General features: G+C 47.3%; 1 protein-coding gene across 1 annotated transcript in view; it reads left to right on the forward strand.

Moving 5' to 3' along the window:
• The window catches only part of LOC126195582 (radial spoke head 1 homolog), a 128,422-nt gene that overhangs the window by 105,859 nt on the left and 5,197 nt on the right, over positions 1 to 17,366 (forward strand). Inside the window, exon 6 of the mRNA XM_049934208.1 lies at positions 2,711 to 2,776. Coding sequence (XP_049790165.1) covers positions 2,711 to 2,776 — 66 coding nt within the window. The remainder of the gene's footprint in view (positions 1 to 2,710; positions 2,777 to 17,366) is intronic.

The raw sequence follows: 17,366 nt of genomic DNA on the forward strand, positions 1-17,366 counted from the left end.
CTTTTTTATTTTGAATTCAGTACATTAGTATTTGTAAAATGATTCTTTCATACAGTGTTCATTAAAAAAAATGACGATCATTCCACTTGGGACCTGTGGAAGGTACATTAGCTTATTTGTTTCAGTTGTAAATATTTATAATGTATTATTGTTTTCCTGACATGTTCCACATCCTGGAGGAGCTCCTCACTACGGATCAATTGGAATGAAAGTAAATCTAATCTAATCCATGAATTTTCTGTTACTAGTTCACCTGCACGTGTCCTTTCTCAAACAATTGGTTAAATACACTCCTGGAAATTGAAATAAGAACACCGTGAATTCATTGCCCCAGGAAGGGGAAACTTTATTGACACATTCCTGGGGTCAGATACATCACATGATCACACTGACAGAACCACAGGCACATAGACACAGGAAACAGAGCATGCACAATGTCGGCACTAGTACAGTGTATATCCACCTTTCGCAGCAATGCAGGCTGCTATTCTCCCATGGAGACGATCGTAGAGATGCTGGATGTAGTCCTGTGGAACGGCTTGCCATGCCATTTCCACCTGGCGCCTCAGTTGGACCAGCGTTCGTGCTGGACGTGCAGACCGCGTGAGACGACGCTTCATCCAGTCCCAAACATGCTCAATGGGGGACAGATCCGGAGATCTTGCTGGCCAGGGTAGTTGACTTACACCTTCTAGAGAACGTTGGGTGGCACGGGATACATGCGGACGTGCATAGTCCTGTTGGAACAGCAAGTTCCCTTGCCGGTCTAGGAATGGTAGAACGATGGGTTCGATGACGGTTTGGATGTACCGTGCACTATTCAGTGTCCCCTCGACGATCACCAGTGGTGTACGGCCAGTGTAGGAGATCGCTCCCCACACCATGATGCCGGGTGTTGGCCTTGTGTGCCTCGGTCGTATGCAGTCCTGATTGTGGCGCTCGCCTGCACGGCGCCAAACACGCATACGACCATCATTGGCACCAAGGCAGAAGCGACTCTCATCGCTGAAGACGACACGTCTCCATTCGTCCCTCCATTCACGCCTGTCGCGACACCACTGGAGGCGGGCTGCACGATGTTGGGGCGTGAGCGGTAGACGGCCTAACGGTGTGCGGGACCGTAGCCCAGCTTCATGGAGACGGTTGCGAATGGTCCTCGCCGATACCCCAGGAGCAACAGTGTCCCTAATTTGCTGGGAAGTGGCGGTGCGGTCCCCTACGGCACTGCGTAGGGTCCGGCGTGCATCCGTGCGTCGCTGCGGTCCGGTCCCAGGTCGACGGGCACGTGCACCTTCCGCCGACCACTGGCGACAACATCGATGTACTGTGGAGACCTCACGCCCCACGTGTTGAGCAATTCGGCGGTACGTCCACCCGGCCTCCCGCATGCCCACTATACGCCCTCGCTCAAAGTCCGTCAACTGCACATACGGTTCACGTCCACGCTGTCGCGGCATGCTACCAGCGTTAAAGACTGCGATGGAGCTCCGTATGCCACGGCAAACTGGCTGACACTGACGGTGGCGGTGCACAAATGCTGCGCAGCTAGCGCCATTCGACGGCCAACACCGCGGTTCCTGGTGTGTCCGCTGTGCCGTGCGTGTGATCATTGCTTGTACAGCCCTCTCGCAGTGTCCGGAGCAAGTATGGTGGGTCTGACACACCGGTGTCAATATGTTCTTTTTTCCATTTCCAGGAGTGTACATCATCAATAAACACTTCCAGGCTAAGTTGCCGTGGTCGATCTGTAAAACTTCTTCTCCCTAACGTTTCGTTCTCAACTACGGAGAACATCTTCGGAGGTGAGTCAACGACTGGTTAAATATCCGTTTAGCTTTAATATCGTTGTGAAATGGTTTTAACTAGGATCGGACGACGTCGCAAAGAATGAAGTTTATCATTTAGAATAGTCAATTACAGATAACAAATTTCGCGTTTTTAGTTTCTAGTTTGTTTCACGCAACCGACAATGAAATTGCATAACGTCTTAATATCGCGTGTATGCCACAACTCCCAATGAAACTTTTTATGCTGATGCTTCAATTCAGGAAAATTTTCTGATGCGACTAATTAATATAATTCGGATTATCCTATTTGAAACAGTAGTAAAAGATGTAAGATTCTCACATGTCAACGAGCGCACGTCTTAACCGACTGCGAACTCAGAACTTGCAACTGCAACTTGACTACTGCCGAGTTGCTGCTCTTACTGACGCACGTGCACAGCAAGAACAAATAATAAACTTTAAAGATTCTTGTAGGCCAAGAGACCCTAACAAACTCAACAAAAAATGGCAATAAAACAACCAATACATATTCAATAAAATGTTTCTGCGTTTGTGACCGCATTGTCAATACATAAAACTACAGACATTTCGGTCCCTGTTGCAAGTGACCTTCTTCAGAAGGTGACAATGGCCTCGGAAGCCTACGTTTATATTTAACCAATATGTTGTGGGAGGTTATAGGACCTCATTCAGGTAGTTCACTTACACTGAGTTAGGTAACGTACCCACGTCGATCATCCTCCCAAACTTCGATTTACCCAAAATAGATGCCTCTAACACAGGCGTAACAACTGCTGCAATATACAAGTTATAATAATGAGACACATGTAATACACATTATCTTCATATGAGCGTTTTATATAAAATAGCGTGTAGCTTTCTGTTTCATACTGAATGCTGATTGGTTCGCTTTTCATTTTCAGTTACGCCTGTGTACTCAGGACAGTGGAACGACATTCAGCATGAATTCCGCCTGTCACGAAGAGCACGTAAGTAAAAGATGTTATGCATACCGTATGACTATGAAGGTATATCTTAGTGAAATGATGAGACTAAGTGTCTAACTACTAAGACTATCGTAAACCCCCGAGGTGTTTGTAAAATATAGCGTGTGTATGTGTGGTTGCGTAATGTTGCCTCCGCAATGGAATGCTCACCCTATAATTAACTCCCAGACTTGCAGTGATACAGAAGTTGTTAGTACGATGTGCTAGCCAGTATGAAATTATTAATAATCCGATTGTGTTCTGATATAAATACAAAATTGAAAAGAATTTACAGAATATTAAATGTAACGTGGCAAATTCATCCGCCTTATATTGTGATGGCATCGAATTATTTAAAAATTTCAATACGTATCATCAGGGGAGAGAATTTTAAGATTATTTGTTTCATTGAATATCACTGTAGTGGCTACATCCACCTTACAAATACAACCTGTAGAGTACGATAAACTATTCGCACCCTTATTAGTGGACATTAATATGGGGAGTGTCCGCATTTGTGGCGGCTTAAACTCTGTGGTGGCACTTTCAGTGAGGTGTCTGACTGTCTGGAGAGGGATGGCGGGCCATATTTCCTCAAGAGCAGAAACCAGAGGAGGTAGGATTCTACATGTTGCGGTCTGCAGCCAAGTGGACGTTTTAACTAATGCCATTAGATTCATGTCGGGACCTATGGCAGACCAATCCATTGTAGGAATGTTGTCCACAAACCGTCCCCTCACAGATGCTGCTTTACGAGGGGTGCATTGTCACGCAGTTACAAACAAGTGTTCATAATCTCCCTCAATTAGCATTTTCTTGATAGCAATAAGGGGGTCACACACTAACCACGAATATTACCCCCATACCGTAACACCAACTTCTCTGTATGTCACTATTGTCACTAGTTGACATGATGGTAGGCAACGTTCTGGAGGCACTCGCCAATTCCAAACACTCCTATCTGATTGCAACAGGGTAGGGAGTGACTCATAGCTCAAAATCACACTTTTCCGGCAGTCATCGACAGTCCAGTGCGCCGCTCTTTGCACCACATCAAGCACCGCTTAGCATTGACTACAGATACTGATCAGGAGCTGCTCCAATATTGTACCCTATTCTTTTTTTAACTCCCTACGCACAGTCATAATGCTAGATGGACTGCTGGTGGCACTTTGCATCTGACGAGTGATTCTTGAGCTGATTTCATATGACTTTTTAAAGTCACCTTCCACAATGCTCGATTGTCGCTGTCCGTCATTACACTAGGCCAGCCAGGTCTTGGGTTAGCTACGGTTGTTCTTTGCGTTTCCGTTTCGCAATCACATCACCAGTTGTTGACTGGGCAGCTGTAGAAGGGCTGAAATGTTCCTGATGGATTTGATATACAGGTGGACTCAGATGACTAGTCCACGTTCGAAGCCACTGACGTCTCCCGATCGACCCTTCTGCTGTAGCTGCTCCTCTGCTGGCAGCACAGTATTTACCGCCTTCTCTGACAGTGGCGAGTTTGCCTGTGGTCACATCTAGTGGTCTATCTCGCTTTTCACAGCGGCGTCCGGATACTGCTAGGTACACCAGGGCCACTCTTTTAAAGACCGAGACGCTTACATTGCTTCTATTGTACAGTGTGTTGAAACTGAATTGGAGGCGAATATCTGTGTACACATTTCACATTTGCTGTGTAGTACAATGTGGAGTTTACTCTGTATTAATATTATCCACTGCCTTCCAATTCTATTCATATATATACTGAGTGAAAAAGACTACCTATGTGCTTCCGTGCGAGCTCTAAATCCCGTTATTTAATTTCTGATAATCCCTCGCGATACGTATACTCGAGGCAGTAGAATCGTATGACAGTCGATCTCGAACATGTTTTTTTTATGTACACTCCTGGAAATTGAAATAAGAACACCGTGAATTCATTGTCCCAGGAAGGGGAAACTTTATTGACACATTCCTGGGGTCAGATACATCACATGATCACACTGACAGAACCACATGCACATAGACACAGGCAACAGAGCATGCACAATGTCGGCACTAGTACAGTGTATATCCACCTTTCGCAGCAATGCAGGCTGCTATTCTCCCATGGAGACGATCGTAGAGATGCTGGATGTAGTCCTGTGGAACGGCTTGCCATGCCATTTCCACCTGGCGCCTCAGTTGGACCAGCGTTCGTGCTGGACGTGCAGACCGCGTGAGACGACGCTTCATCCAGTCCCAAACATGCTCAATGGGGGACACATCCGGAGATCTTGCTGGCCAGGGTAGTTGACTTACACCTTCTAGAGCACGTTGGGTGGCACGGGATACATGCGGACGTACATTGTCCTGTTGGAACAGCAAGTTCCCTTGCCGGTCTAGGAATGGTAGAACGATGGGTTCGATGACGGTTTGGATGTACCGTGCACTATTCAGTGTCCCCTCGACGATCACCAGTGGTGTACGGCCAGTGTAGGAGATCGCTCCCCACGCCATGATGCCGGGTGTTGGCCCTGTGTGCCTCGGTCGTATGCAGTCCTGATTGTGGCGCTCACCTGCACGGCGCCAAACACGCATACGACCATCATTGGCACCAAGGCAGAAGCGACTCTCACCGCTGAAGACGACACGTCTCCATTCGTCCCTCCATTCACGCCTGTCGCGACACCACTGGAGGCGGGCTGCACGATGTTGGGGCGTGAGCGGAAGACGGCCTAACGGTGTGCGGGACCGTAGCCCAGCTTCACGGAGACGGTTGCGAATGGTCCTCGCCGATACCCCAGGAGCAACAGTGTCCCTAATTTGCTGGGAAGTGGCGGTGCGGTCCCCTACGGCACTGCGTAGGATCCTAAGGTCTTGGCGTGCATCCGTGCGTCGCTGCGGTCCGGTCCCAGGTCGACGGGCACGTGCACCTTCCGCCGACCACTGGCGACAACATCGATGTACTGTGGAGACCTCACGCCCCACGTGTTGAGCAATTCGGCGGTACGTCCACCCGGCCTCCCGCATGCCCACTATACGCCCTCGCTCAAAGTCCGTCAACTGCACATACGGTTCACGTCCACGCTGTCGCGGCATGCTACCAGTGTTAAAGACTGCGATGGAGCTCCGTATGCCACGGCAAACTGGCTGACACTGACGGCGGCGGTGCACAAATGCTGCGCAGCTAGCGCCATTCGACGGCCAACACCGCGGTTCCTGGTGTGTCCGCTGTGCCGTGCGTGTGATCATTGCTTGTACAGCCCTCTCGCAGTGTCCGGAGCAGGTATGGTGGGTCTGACACACCGGTTTCAATGTGTTCTTTTTTCCATTTCCAGGAGTGTATTTACACAACAAGGATTAGCAGGTCATCGTTTCCGTTCATCAACTTTGTAAGGAATCACAGGTGGTAGTACAAGGTCAGTATGATGGAATGCGGAATACGTACGTAGATGTACGAGGAGCTTCAGTAAGCAATGCAACATATTTTTCTTCTGAAAGTACGTTGATTTTACTCAGGATTTCAATAAAACATATTATTCCCCACTCTTTTGGCTACAAAGCCATGTTTTTAAACACAATATTCGTTAAATGCGAGGGCCTTACGCCACCTATCTGGGATGGTATGTGTGTCCTCATGGTACCACTCAACTAGTCATCTTCGGAGCCAACGTCTTCCTGCATAATAAATGCTTCCTGCCAACGGCATCCTTCATTGAGCCCAACAGATGGAAGTCGGTAGGTGCGACGTAGGATGGACGAAGAAGAACAGTCCATTGAACTTTTGTAAGCTCCTCCCGTGTGCGCAGACTTCTGTGAGGCCCTGCGTTGTCATGGAGAAGGAGAAGTTCGTTTGCATTTTTGTAGCGACGAACACGCTGAAGTCGTTTCTTCAATTTCTTGAGGGTAGCGCAGTAGTCTTCAGAGTTAATTGTTGCACCTTGAGGGAGGACATCAAACAGAGTAACTGTTTCAGAGTCCCAGAAGACCGTCGCCGAGACTTTACCGAGTGAGGTTGCGGCTTCGAACTTTTTCTTCGGGGGAGAGATGGTGCGGCGCCACTCCACAGATTGCCGCCTTGTTACCGATTTGAAGTGATGAAGCCATGTTTCATCGCCTGTGACGATGGTCGACAAAAATTATCACGATCAGCCTCGTAACGTGCAAGCAATTCCGTACAGATCGTCCGTCGTTACTTTTTATGGTCTTTCGTTAGGCGGCGAGAAACGCGACGGGACACACTTTCGAGTACTCCAACTGGTGGACAAGTGTGTCAGCATTACGAACAGAGATGTCCAGCTGTGCAGCGAGCAGTTTGATTGTTATCCGTCGATCACCTCGAATGAGAGTATCCGCACGCTCCAACAATGCAGGACTCCCACGGCACACGGGAGATCGGACCGGTTTGCGCGAACTTTTTGCAACGATGACAGACGCCTTGCTCAACGACTCATCGAGCTTTTGGTGACTGTCAGGTCTCCGTAGACATTCTGGAAGCTCCTATGAATACCTGCGATGCTCTGGCTTTCCGCCAACACAAACTCACAGACAGCTCTGCTTGGAACGCAACGCCGTTACAGCCGGCACTTTGAGGGCTACCAACAGCGCTGTCACCTGTCGGAACTTCACCAAACTATAGGGGTTGAAGCGAAAATATTCCACCATGTCCCACAACAAATTCCGCATTTTTTCAACCGGAATTCACCGAGACAAAACATGTGTTGCATTACTTATTGAACGCCTCTTGTAGGATGGTTCATCGGACGCTTCACCAACAAGATGGTAATTATTGGTTTTAGTATGAGACAGTGATTCGGATTTCTCGTCCAGCATGACACAGTCAGAGATACGTGGACTTGTGGCACGAGCACAGCGTTCTCTCATGCAGGGTGTCGCCAGCGCGAGATTGTCACCTGGCCCCTTCCACTGACGCGAGAGTGTCAGTAAATACTGTAGCCCAACATTTGCGCATCAGTCCCTCGCTTAAGCCTTTGATCTGCCATTCATAGTAGAGTGATTGACTTTGGCTGTGTTCGTTTTTCAATTCGCATTCCTCTATGGACTATTTATTGCGTCCATACGACTTTAGGTACTCTCTGGAATTTCCTTTTGCTTAGGCATTCACTTCGTGAACTCCGTCATCTTCGGTTAAAGGAAATGCATGATTGTTTCACCAGTCTCTACGTCACTGCCATTGCGAGTCGAGTCATAATAAACTGTATTCTAAGTAGGCAGAGAAGGACAGAAAATTGAGATTGGGACCATCTGTTAGCGGTCAAGCTGAGGCACCTGGAATGATTTTCCATTAGCGTACATGTGAGTAATTATGCATGGAGACATGAAAGGTATGTGTTTAAACACCAACTGCAGTATGTTTAAGCTAGCCTGCTCTATGGAACTCCAACTCCACTGAAAGGATACAACTCAGAAACATTACTGTTTAAAAAGAGTACTAGCGAAGAGTGAGAAAAGAAGTCTATGGAAGGCTCTTACCAGAGGCAGGCCAGGTTGCTGGGACATCTGCTACGGCATCTTTCACCAGTAGATGAAAAGTGCAGTAGTAGGGAAAAATAGTAGGGGCAGACTCAGACTAGAATATACAAAAATGTATTAAAGATAAATTAAAAGTTTTGAAGAAAGGAAAAGATCATCACAATTAGAAAAAAATGGAGGGCAGTATACCAAAAGGCTAGAGGCTTACAAAATCTTCAGAGGAGGATCTCCTTTAGACACTAGCCAGTAGGTTTCTCATCTCACCACCTAGTGCTGGTGAAGAAGCACACAGAGGAGGTGATGCTACAATTCTCCCATTGGTTCGTTGGAAGGGACCAAACAGCGAGGTCATCGTCCCATCGGATTTAGGGAAGGATGGGAAAGGAAGTCGGCCGTGCCCTTTCGAAGGAACCATCCCGGCATTTGCCTGAAGCGGTTTAAGGAAATCACGGAAAACCTATCAGGATGGCCAGGCGCGGGTTTGAAGCGTCGTCTTCACGAATGCGAGTCCAGTGTTCTAACCACCACGCCACCTCGCTCGGTTTCCCTTGGTCAAATGACATAGACACAAAGCGTCTAACCCAGCCTTCGTAAGCCAGGCCGTAAGACAACTAGGTCCCACTGGTGAAAACCAATTACGATCAAGACCACGTCCCCCTCACACAAGAAATGAGTTCAGGTCACTTACCTCCCACACCCAAAACGACACATCTTGATGTATTAAGGTTCGAGCATGTAAAAGTCCAGCCACTCTGATCTTCTAGTATTCAGAAAGTGGTAAAGTGTCCACCCCCCTCCCCCCCCCCCTGTCACTAGTTTTCCATGTGTGTGCATAATCGGCCTATCACACCACAACACCTCTGCTCTTAAAGTCGTTCTAGGGTACTGGTTTTGATAGTCTGGCTGTGGACGTGAGGGCTGTAATTGGACGCGTACAGCATCAGGCATGTAATGCACAGTTCTATACGCTCATTTTGCGTCTTCTAAAGTTGAAACTCTTCTCTCAGAAGGCCACGCACGGCCGTGCTTCTGTTTATGAAGTGGTGGCTGAAACTGATCTGGGAAAAAGCCGGTATACTTTCCAGTAACGAGCACATAAATTCTTTCCAAGTGACGCCATTAGTTTATTGAGCGTCACAATTCTTGCCATAATGCTGTTCAAAATACACTCACGAGACATTACACAACATTGTACTCGACTGATTGCTTCGTAAGTCATGTACGCAACTCGCAAATTATAATGTCTATCACAGTACCACTTTTCTCAATAACTTCTTAATAACCCTTAAGCATATTCTGAGTGAACAAACTGCAACTCCTGCTATCAACTATGGCAAACCCTGACCTTGCAATCGCGATGGCTTGCGCCTACGACCACCAACCAACTCTCTCGTAAGCAGCAGTGCAGTATCTGACTCAACAGTTTGACCAATGAAAGGTAACGCTACCATATACGCCCATGTTGCGCTCAACCAATGATAAGTGAAGACCCCGTCTCCAAGTGAATTGTCACGCCTTAGCTCATCAGCAAGAGGTAATAACGTCGCAATATGCTCTCCAAGAGAATGGATTGAGACGTAAGAGCAATGCACAGTATTCTGACTCACCATGTGCCTGTTTGCAATAAACGCTACAACAACAAGGACCTGTAACGCCCGGGGCCCGGACGCTGCGCTGCGCGGTGGTGGTAGGTTGCTGAGTTCAGCCTCTAGATGGACTATTACACTTGGATGTCGGTGAGCAGTGTTTCGATGTTGACGGCCTGCCAGACGCCCGATGGCGCTAGTGAGACATCATTAACAAAGTAACCCTTTCTGCCAGCCGGATTGGCCGTGCGGTTCTAGGCGCTACAGTCTGGAACCGAGCGACCGCTACGGTCGCAGGTTCGAATCCTGCCTCGGGCATGGATGTGTGTGATTTCCTTAGGTTAGTTAGGTTTAATTAGTTCTAAGTTCTGGGCGACTGATGACCTCAGATGTTAAGTCGCATAGTGCTCAGAGCATTTGAATTTTTAACCCTTTGTTGCTCCAAGACACGCGTGTGTCTTGATTCTTATGCCATTTGCGGCAGCAGGGCAGCAGTGGCGTACGCTATGCCAGGCATGTGGCGACATCAGTGCGCAGTAGGCAGTCTCGATACCAGCAGTGGCTGAAACAGCAGCGTCAGCCGTCAGCGCCCAGTGACATCAGAAGGCCAATGGCCACGCTAGGCAGGCAGCGTCGTTCCCGCTGGCCGTGGCCAATAGCACTTCCGGAAAGTGGATAACCAGGGCATGTCTTACCGTAACAGAGACCGCGAGTAGAAAAGGCACCGCCAGCTCTGCAAAAATTGCATGAAGTTGTGCGGATTCTCGCTGCGGCCAGCCGACAGGAGAACAGCTGGCAGAAGCCTGCCCACAGGAATAGAAGGCAGGTGGTAGCAGCTATGCGCCCCACGATGTAAGATGATGGTCTGCTCCCTGGACTCACTGATTGGGCCACCAAAAGATCTGCTGGTTGATAGTGCCCACAGCCCCCCTCGTCTTGCCTCAGGTGCAGCATTGCGGCTCACAGTGGCTATGAACCCCAGACAGGCCTTGCTGTTTCATCAAAGATTGAAGACAGTTGGACGAGACGAGCAGAGGATACTCCAACATGGGTCCAACCTCCAGACTGGACGGCTGCAAACAGAGTTGAGTCCTCCACTGGAACAAGAGTAACATTTATGCATGACTGGCCTGTGTCCCTGCTACTGTGAGGCTGCACTGATATCACTTGGCCTGCTTTTCTTGTCTGGTCAGCTTCTCTGGTCACCCTGGCCCGGACTGTAAGGTGTCTCAGCCCTGCCTTCAGGAGCAGTGGCGGGCGTATTTTGTAGAGTTGGTGTACTGAATAGTTACTCTTGCGTCCAACTTGATACTCTCTTGCTCCACTCTGCGTAGTCATCATAGTGACGGTCCCCTCTCCCTATATCAGTCTAATGCACCGGAGCCCTGGACATCCAGTGTGTAGCATTAAACTCTGTCTTGCAGTTGTATTACATGCAGCTTCTGTGGTCTTCGTTGACATTCCGCCTGCCTGTTATCATCTTGACCTTCTTTGCCCAACTCTCGAACTACCAGGAGAAGGATTCAAAATTTAATTCAACTGTGCCAAGGATATTATTCCATGACTCTTCGCCCGTCACCTGCCAACCGAAAAGGTGTTATCATCTCCCTCCATTAACGAGAACTGAAACAGATGAAAAAAGCATAGTAATTGCCTTTTAAACCTTCATAAACTCTCCAGAGCCTCACAGTCGGGATCCAATTGTCAAACACACAAGATTACCCCTCAGGATACAAGTACCTAAAGGGAGTCCACAATCCGTCGTCTGTTAGCGGCCTGACTGGGTGAGGTAAGGCATCTTCTATGTCACCAGATTCGTTTGCGTCGGAAAGTAAACCGGTTTTGTGACATATTACAAGTTCCTAATCAGGGGCGAATTATTCACTTCACCTGAGTGCTTCAGGAGTCAGGTTTTTGAAGATCTGCGTATTATTAGACACAATTCCTACGTTTTCGTCAGAGTCTACAGTAGTGTTTTTTTTTAATCTTTATTCAAAATTGGTTACAAAGATACATATCAACCCACTACTTTACTACATTAGTGGGTCCTAATATTACAGTCATATTACAATTACTGCAGCTTAATTGCTAACACTACAGGTATGTTAATTCTACTCGTACTACTATTTCACCACTACAGGCATTTCTATTCAACTATTATCCTGTTGTACGTGTATCTTGGTTGCTAGTTGATTGTGAGTGGTTCTCTGAGTTGTTATTTTACGATGTACATGCAACTATCTATACCTAACTAATCTACACTACATGCAGCGTTACAGGTGTTCCAGTGTTTAACAAACCTACGATGTTGTTGGCCATGCCCACCGAGCTAACCCCAGTGGGCATGCCCCTGGCATTGGGCTGGCCGAAGACGTTAATCGCTGCAGTGCTATCCTAAGGGGTTTTCCTGTCTTATCCTACAACTAACCTATTTCTTATCTATACTGTCATTGTCGGTGCGTGTCACGATCGGTGAAAAGTGTGCACCCCCCCCCCCCCCCCCTCCTCAACCCGAGACATGACGGATCCCAGCCGTGAAGCAGCTGGCCAAGTCCACGCCCCGGCGGAACAGGAGAGATGCACGGAGCACGGAGTCTGATTCGGGTAATTACATATTATAGATTGTTCCTTAAAAATTCCTTAAGAACTTTTCTGGATATGGCATCTGAGACTTTGTTCAGGACGTGAAAGGTGTTCTCATGCCTGTGCAGATGGTGTGTGTCATGGTTAGGAAGTTGTTGTCTAAGTTCATCTCCAACATCTGCGAATAGGGGGCACTCATACACAACATGGTCTGGATTGCCTTGCACGGCACCATAGTCATACGTTGGTGTAGCCCGCCTCTCGAACCGACAAAGGTATGTCAGGTATGGTCCATGTCCAGTAAGAAAGTGGAGCAGTCCTCTGGTTAGTTTAAGGTATGTAAGCTGTAATTGCTCCTCAATGTGTGGCAGCAACTCATACCTTCTTCGCCCCATATCATCATTATCCCACATTCCAGGATTATCCCGGTTATTTCCACTATCTTTTCGCTCCTCTCCTTCTTCACCCAGTACCAGGCGGCCTGTTCTCTGATTTTTATATCAAAGGGACAGAGCCCCATTAGTAAGAGCAATGCCCCCCCAGGAGTTGTTCCGTACGCCCCTACCGAGCGCAGGAGCATGTTTCGCTGCACCCTTCTTACGGCCATAGCAGGCATAGCCCTCGTGAGCCTGTGTGCCCAGACCCCTGACGAGTATCCCACGATTCAGGTTAGGATGCTATTATGGTATAATTTAATTAGGTCAGGTGGGAGATGGAAGCGTTCGTGGCCAATTCCAATTAGGTTGTTTAGCGTTTCTAATGATCTTTGTGTTACGGTGTCAATATATATGATTTATAGTTCCAACTCTCGTCGACGACTACTCCTAGATATCAGGCCTCACAGCACCGAAGAACTGGTGAGCCTTTAATTCTAACAGTTGGATTCCTAATAAGTTGTCCAAGTATGTAGACTTGCTTGGCGCAATTGTCATTTCGGCTTTGTGGCACCATGCCGTCATAATAGATATAGCTCTTTCAACTTTAGGTTCTAGGTCCTCGCGGCAACAGCCGCTAACCAGCAGGAGGAGGTCGTCTGCATAGGCTATGGCCTCTAGCACGTCGTTACTGCTCTTTAACTCATCCAGAAGAGGTTCCATGTTGACATCCCAAAAGAGAGGCCCCAGGACAGAGCCCTGAGGACACCCCTTTGTTATCTTCTTCTTAATTCTTCCGCTAGGGGCCGATAGCCACACCTCCCTGTCTTCGCAATATCTCCTAAGGCAGCCATATAGCGGCCCTGGACAATTCTTTTCCGAAAGCAGGAGAAGAGTGCAGGCCACCACAGGTTGTCAAAGATGCCATTGAAGTCCACCATGATGGCAACAATGTACCTGTGCGGGACAGAGTCACAGACATTTGCAGCCAGGGCGATTGCGTCAGATGCTGATCGCCCTGACTGGAAGCCAAATTGTCTGTCACTCATCCCACACAACACGTGGTGTGCTCTATCTGCTAGCAACTTCTCAAAACGTTTGCCCAGCAGGTCCAGTAAGCAGATGGGTCTGTAAGATTTCACATCTTTTGGGTCTTGATCTAGACCTTTTTTGATTATTACCACATTTGCTTTTTTCCAAATGGATGGAAATTTTCTGAGCCGTAGACACTCATTGTATAACTTTGTGAGAGGTGCCACCAGCTGGTGGGCGAGGAATTGCACCACCTCTGCTGTAATGCCATCTGGTCCAGGAGCCTCGCCCTTCTTAAGGGCCTTTATTTGGACACCTACCTCCTCTTAGGAGAAGGGATAAACCATGGTATTGTTTATGTAGACCTGCTGGTTTTCTCTCCTGATCCTTTGTTGTTCATCTGAGACGTCTTCCTCTCTATCATCAGGTAACAGGACCTGGGGGAGGACCTCATCAGTTTCCTGCAAAGTCCCAGTCATCTGGTCCCCATCCCTAACGGTAGATAACACCATAGGCGACCTTTTTTTCCTGTACTAGCTTGTACGGGACACCCCATAGGTCTGTAGCCAATTGGCTTTGTATGTACTTGTCCCAACTCCTCAGCCTGACTGCCCTGAGCTCCTGTTGGAAATGTTCTTTGGCTTCTCTGTACGCTTGGAGCCATCGTTGCTTTTCTTCCCAGATGACACTCCGATGGTAATACCTCCTCGACCTCCTTACAGACTGGTGCATCTGTCCCAGTTTGGCTGAGCATGGTGAAAAGGAGGCCGCAACGGCTCTCCTCCTGCCTTCACCGCCTTGGTAACTGCTTTCACCAGCTCTTCGGCGTATTCCTCTACATTCTCATCACACTCCGGCAATATCGGTACGTCGCACTCCCTCGCTAAGTGGTCCCAGTCTCACCCCATGTCCCAGTGGCACTCCCGGTCCATTATGGAAAAGGTTATTAAATTATGGTCGCTTGTTGTGACCTGATCCCATACAGCCCAGTCCATTATCTTGTTGCATGATTTGGCATTACTAGAGTAACGTCGATGTTTGTGCCCTCCTCCCTCCGCTGGAGTAGGTGGGGGGAGGGGGGTTCCATTGCTTGTTGGCGACAACTAATTGCAGTGCCTTAATGGTTTCTCCTGCTTTTTCACCTCCGTCGTCTTGAGTGGCACTGAACCATAGGGTGGACTTGGCATTTATATCTGCTGTCACTATAAATACTCGCCCCCGCAACGATGTGGCTACTTGAGTTAGTTTATCCAGGAATTCATCAATTCCTCTGCCATATTGAAAGTACATATTGACGATATAAAGTACTCCTACGGGCGACTGTAATTCCATGACGTTGCAGTGGTCATCAGAGAACTATGCAAGGACTGTAGTTCTCTACGCCCTGTTTGCCACTATGACTGCGGCCCTTGGTTCCACTCCAAAGTGAATTACTTGCCAATACTTCTGCGACCGTGTAGGCTGCAATTGCGCCAAAGGGTGGTTGGATTTCGGGTTCCGCTGAATAGGTCAGGTGTCCACTATACGCAGGAGGCGACTACACGGGTAGCAGGGGCTGTGTTGCGTGGACTGGGCGGTTTTTTAGGTTAGAGGCTCTCGGGAAAACACAAGAAGGGCTTCAGTCTCAAAGTGTGCAAGCCGAACACAGGAAGAACGAAGATACAAGAACTAATGGTATAACAGTTGTAAATTGTCGTAGCTGTGTTGGGAAAGTACCAAAGCTCCAAGCGGTAATAGAAAGCACTGATGCTCAAATCGTTATAGGCACTGAAATCTGGCTAAAGCCGGATATAGGCTCAGCCTAAATTTTTGCGAAGAACCTAACGGTGTTCTGAAAGGATAGGCTAAACACGGTTGGTGATGGCGTATTTGTTACTGTTAGAAGTAGTTTAAGTTGCGAAATTGAAGTAGATACTTCCTGTGAGTTAGTATGGGCAGAGGTCATTGTTGGCAACCGGAATAAAATAATAATAGGATCCTTTTACCGACCTCCCAATTCAGATGATACAACTGCTGAAAGGTTCAAAGAAAACTCGAGTTTGATTTCAAACATGTACCAGACTCATACGATAATAGTTGGTGGAGACTTTAATTTACCCCCGATATGTTGGCAAAAATACATGTTTAATTCCGGAGGTACGCTTACAATATCATCCGAAATTGTGCTAAACGCATTATCTGAAAATTATTTCGAGCAGTTAGTTCATGAGCCCACGCGGATAGTAAACGGTTGTGAAAACACACTTGACCTCTTAGAAACAAAGAATCCCGAGTTAATAAAGAGCATCAAAACCGGTACAGGAATTAGTGAACACAGGGTTGTCGTAGCGAGGTTGGATATTGTAATCCCCAAATCCTCCAAAAATAAGCGAAAGAAAACCTATTCAAAAAACCAGATAAAAATTCACTTGACGCCTTTGTGAGAGATAATCTCCACTCATTCCAAATTAATAATATAACTGTAGACCAGATGTGGCTTGAACTCAAAGAAATAGTATAGGCAGCAATTGAGAGATTTATACCAAATAAATTAACTAACGACGGAGTTGATCCTCCTTGGTACACAAAACGGGTTAGAACACTGTTGCAGGAACAACGAAACAAACATGCCAAATTTAAAAAGACGCAAAATCCTCAAGATTGGCGATCTTTTACAGAAGCTCGAAATTTAGCGCGAACTTCAATGCGAGATGCTTACAATAGTTTCCACAACGAAACTTTGTCTCGAAACTTGGCAGAAAATCCGAAGAGATTCTGGTCGTGTGTGAAGTATGTTAGCGGCAAGAAACAATCAATGTCTTCTCTGCGCGACAGCAATGGAGATACAATAGAAGACAGTGCTGTCAAAGCAGAGTTACTAAACACAGACTTCAGAAATGCCTTCGCAAAAGAAGACGAAGTAAATGTTCCATAATTCGAATCGAGAACAGCTACCAACATGAGTAACGTACAAGTAAATATCTATAACTTAAATCACTTAATAAAAGCAAATGTTCTGGTCCAGACTGTATACCAATTATATTCTTTCGGAGTATGCTGATTCATTAGCTCCATACTTGACAATCATACGCAACCATTCGCTCGACGAAAGATCCGTACCCAAAGACTGGAAAGTTGCACAGGTCACACCAATATTCAACAAAGTTAGTAGGAGGGTTTTTTTTTTTTTTCATCAGTCTACTGACTGGTTTGATGCGGCCCGCCACGAATTCCTTTCCTGTGCTAACCTCTTCATCTCAGAGTAGCACTTGTAACCTACGTCCTCAATTATTTGCTTGACGTATTCCAATCTCTGTCTTCCTCTACAGTTTTTGCCCTCTACAGCTCCCTCTAGTACCATGGAAGTCATTCCCTCATGTCTTAGCAGATGTCCTATCATCCTGTCCCTTCTCCTTATCAGAGTTTTCCACATATTCCTTTCCTCTCCGATTCTGCTTAGAACCTCCTCATTCCTTACCTTATCAGTCCACCTAATTTTCAACATTCGTCTATAGCACCACATCTCAAATGCTTCGATTCTCTTCTGTTCCGGTTTTCCCACAGTCCATGTTTCACTAC

The sequence above is a fragment of the Schistocerca nitens genome, chromosome 7, assembly GCF_023898315.1.
Source record: "Schistocerca nitens isolate TAMUIC-IGC-003100 chromosome 7, iqSchNite1.1, whole genome shotgun sequence".
NCBI classification, from domain to species: domain Eukaryota; kingdom Metazoa; phylum Arthropoda; class Insecta; order Orthoptera; family Acrididae; genus Schistocerca; species Schistocerca nitens.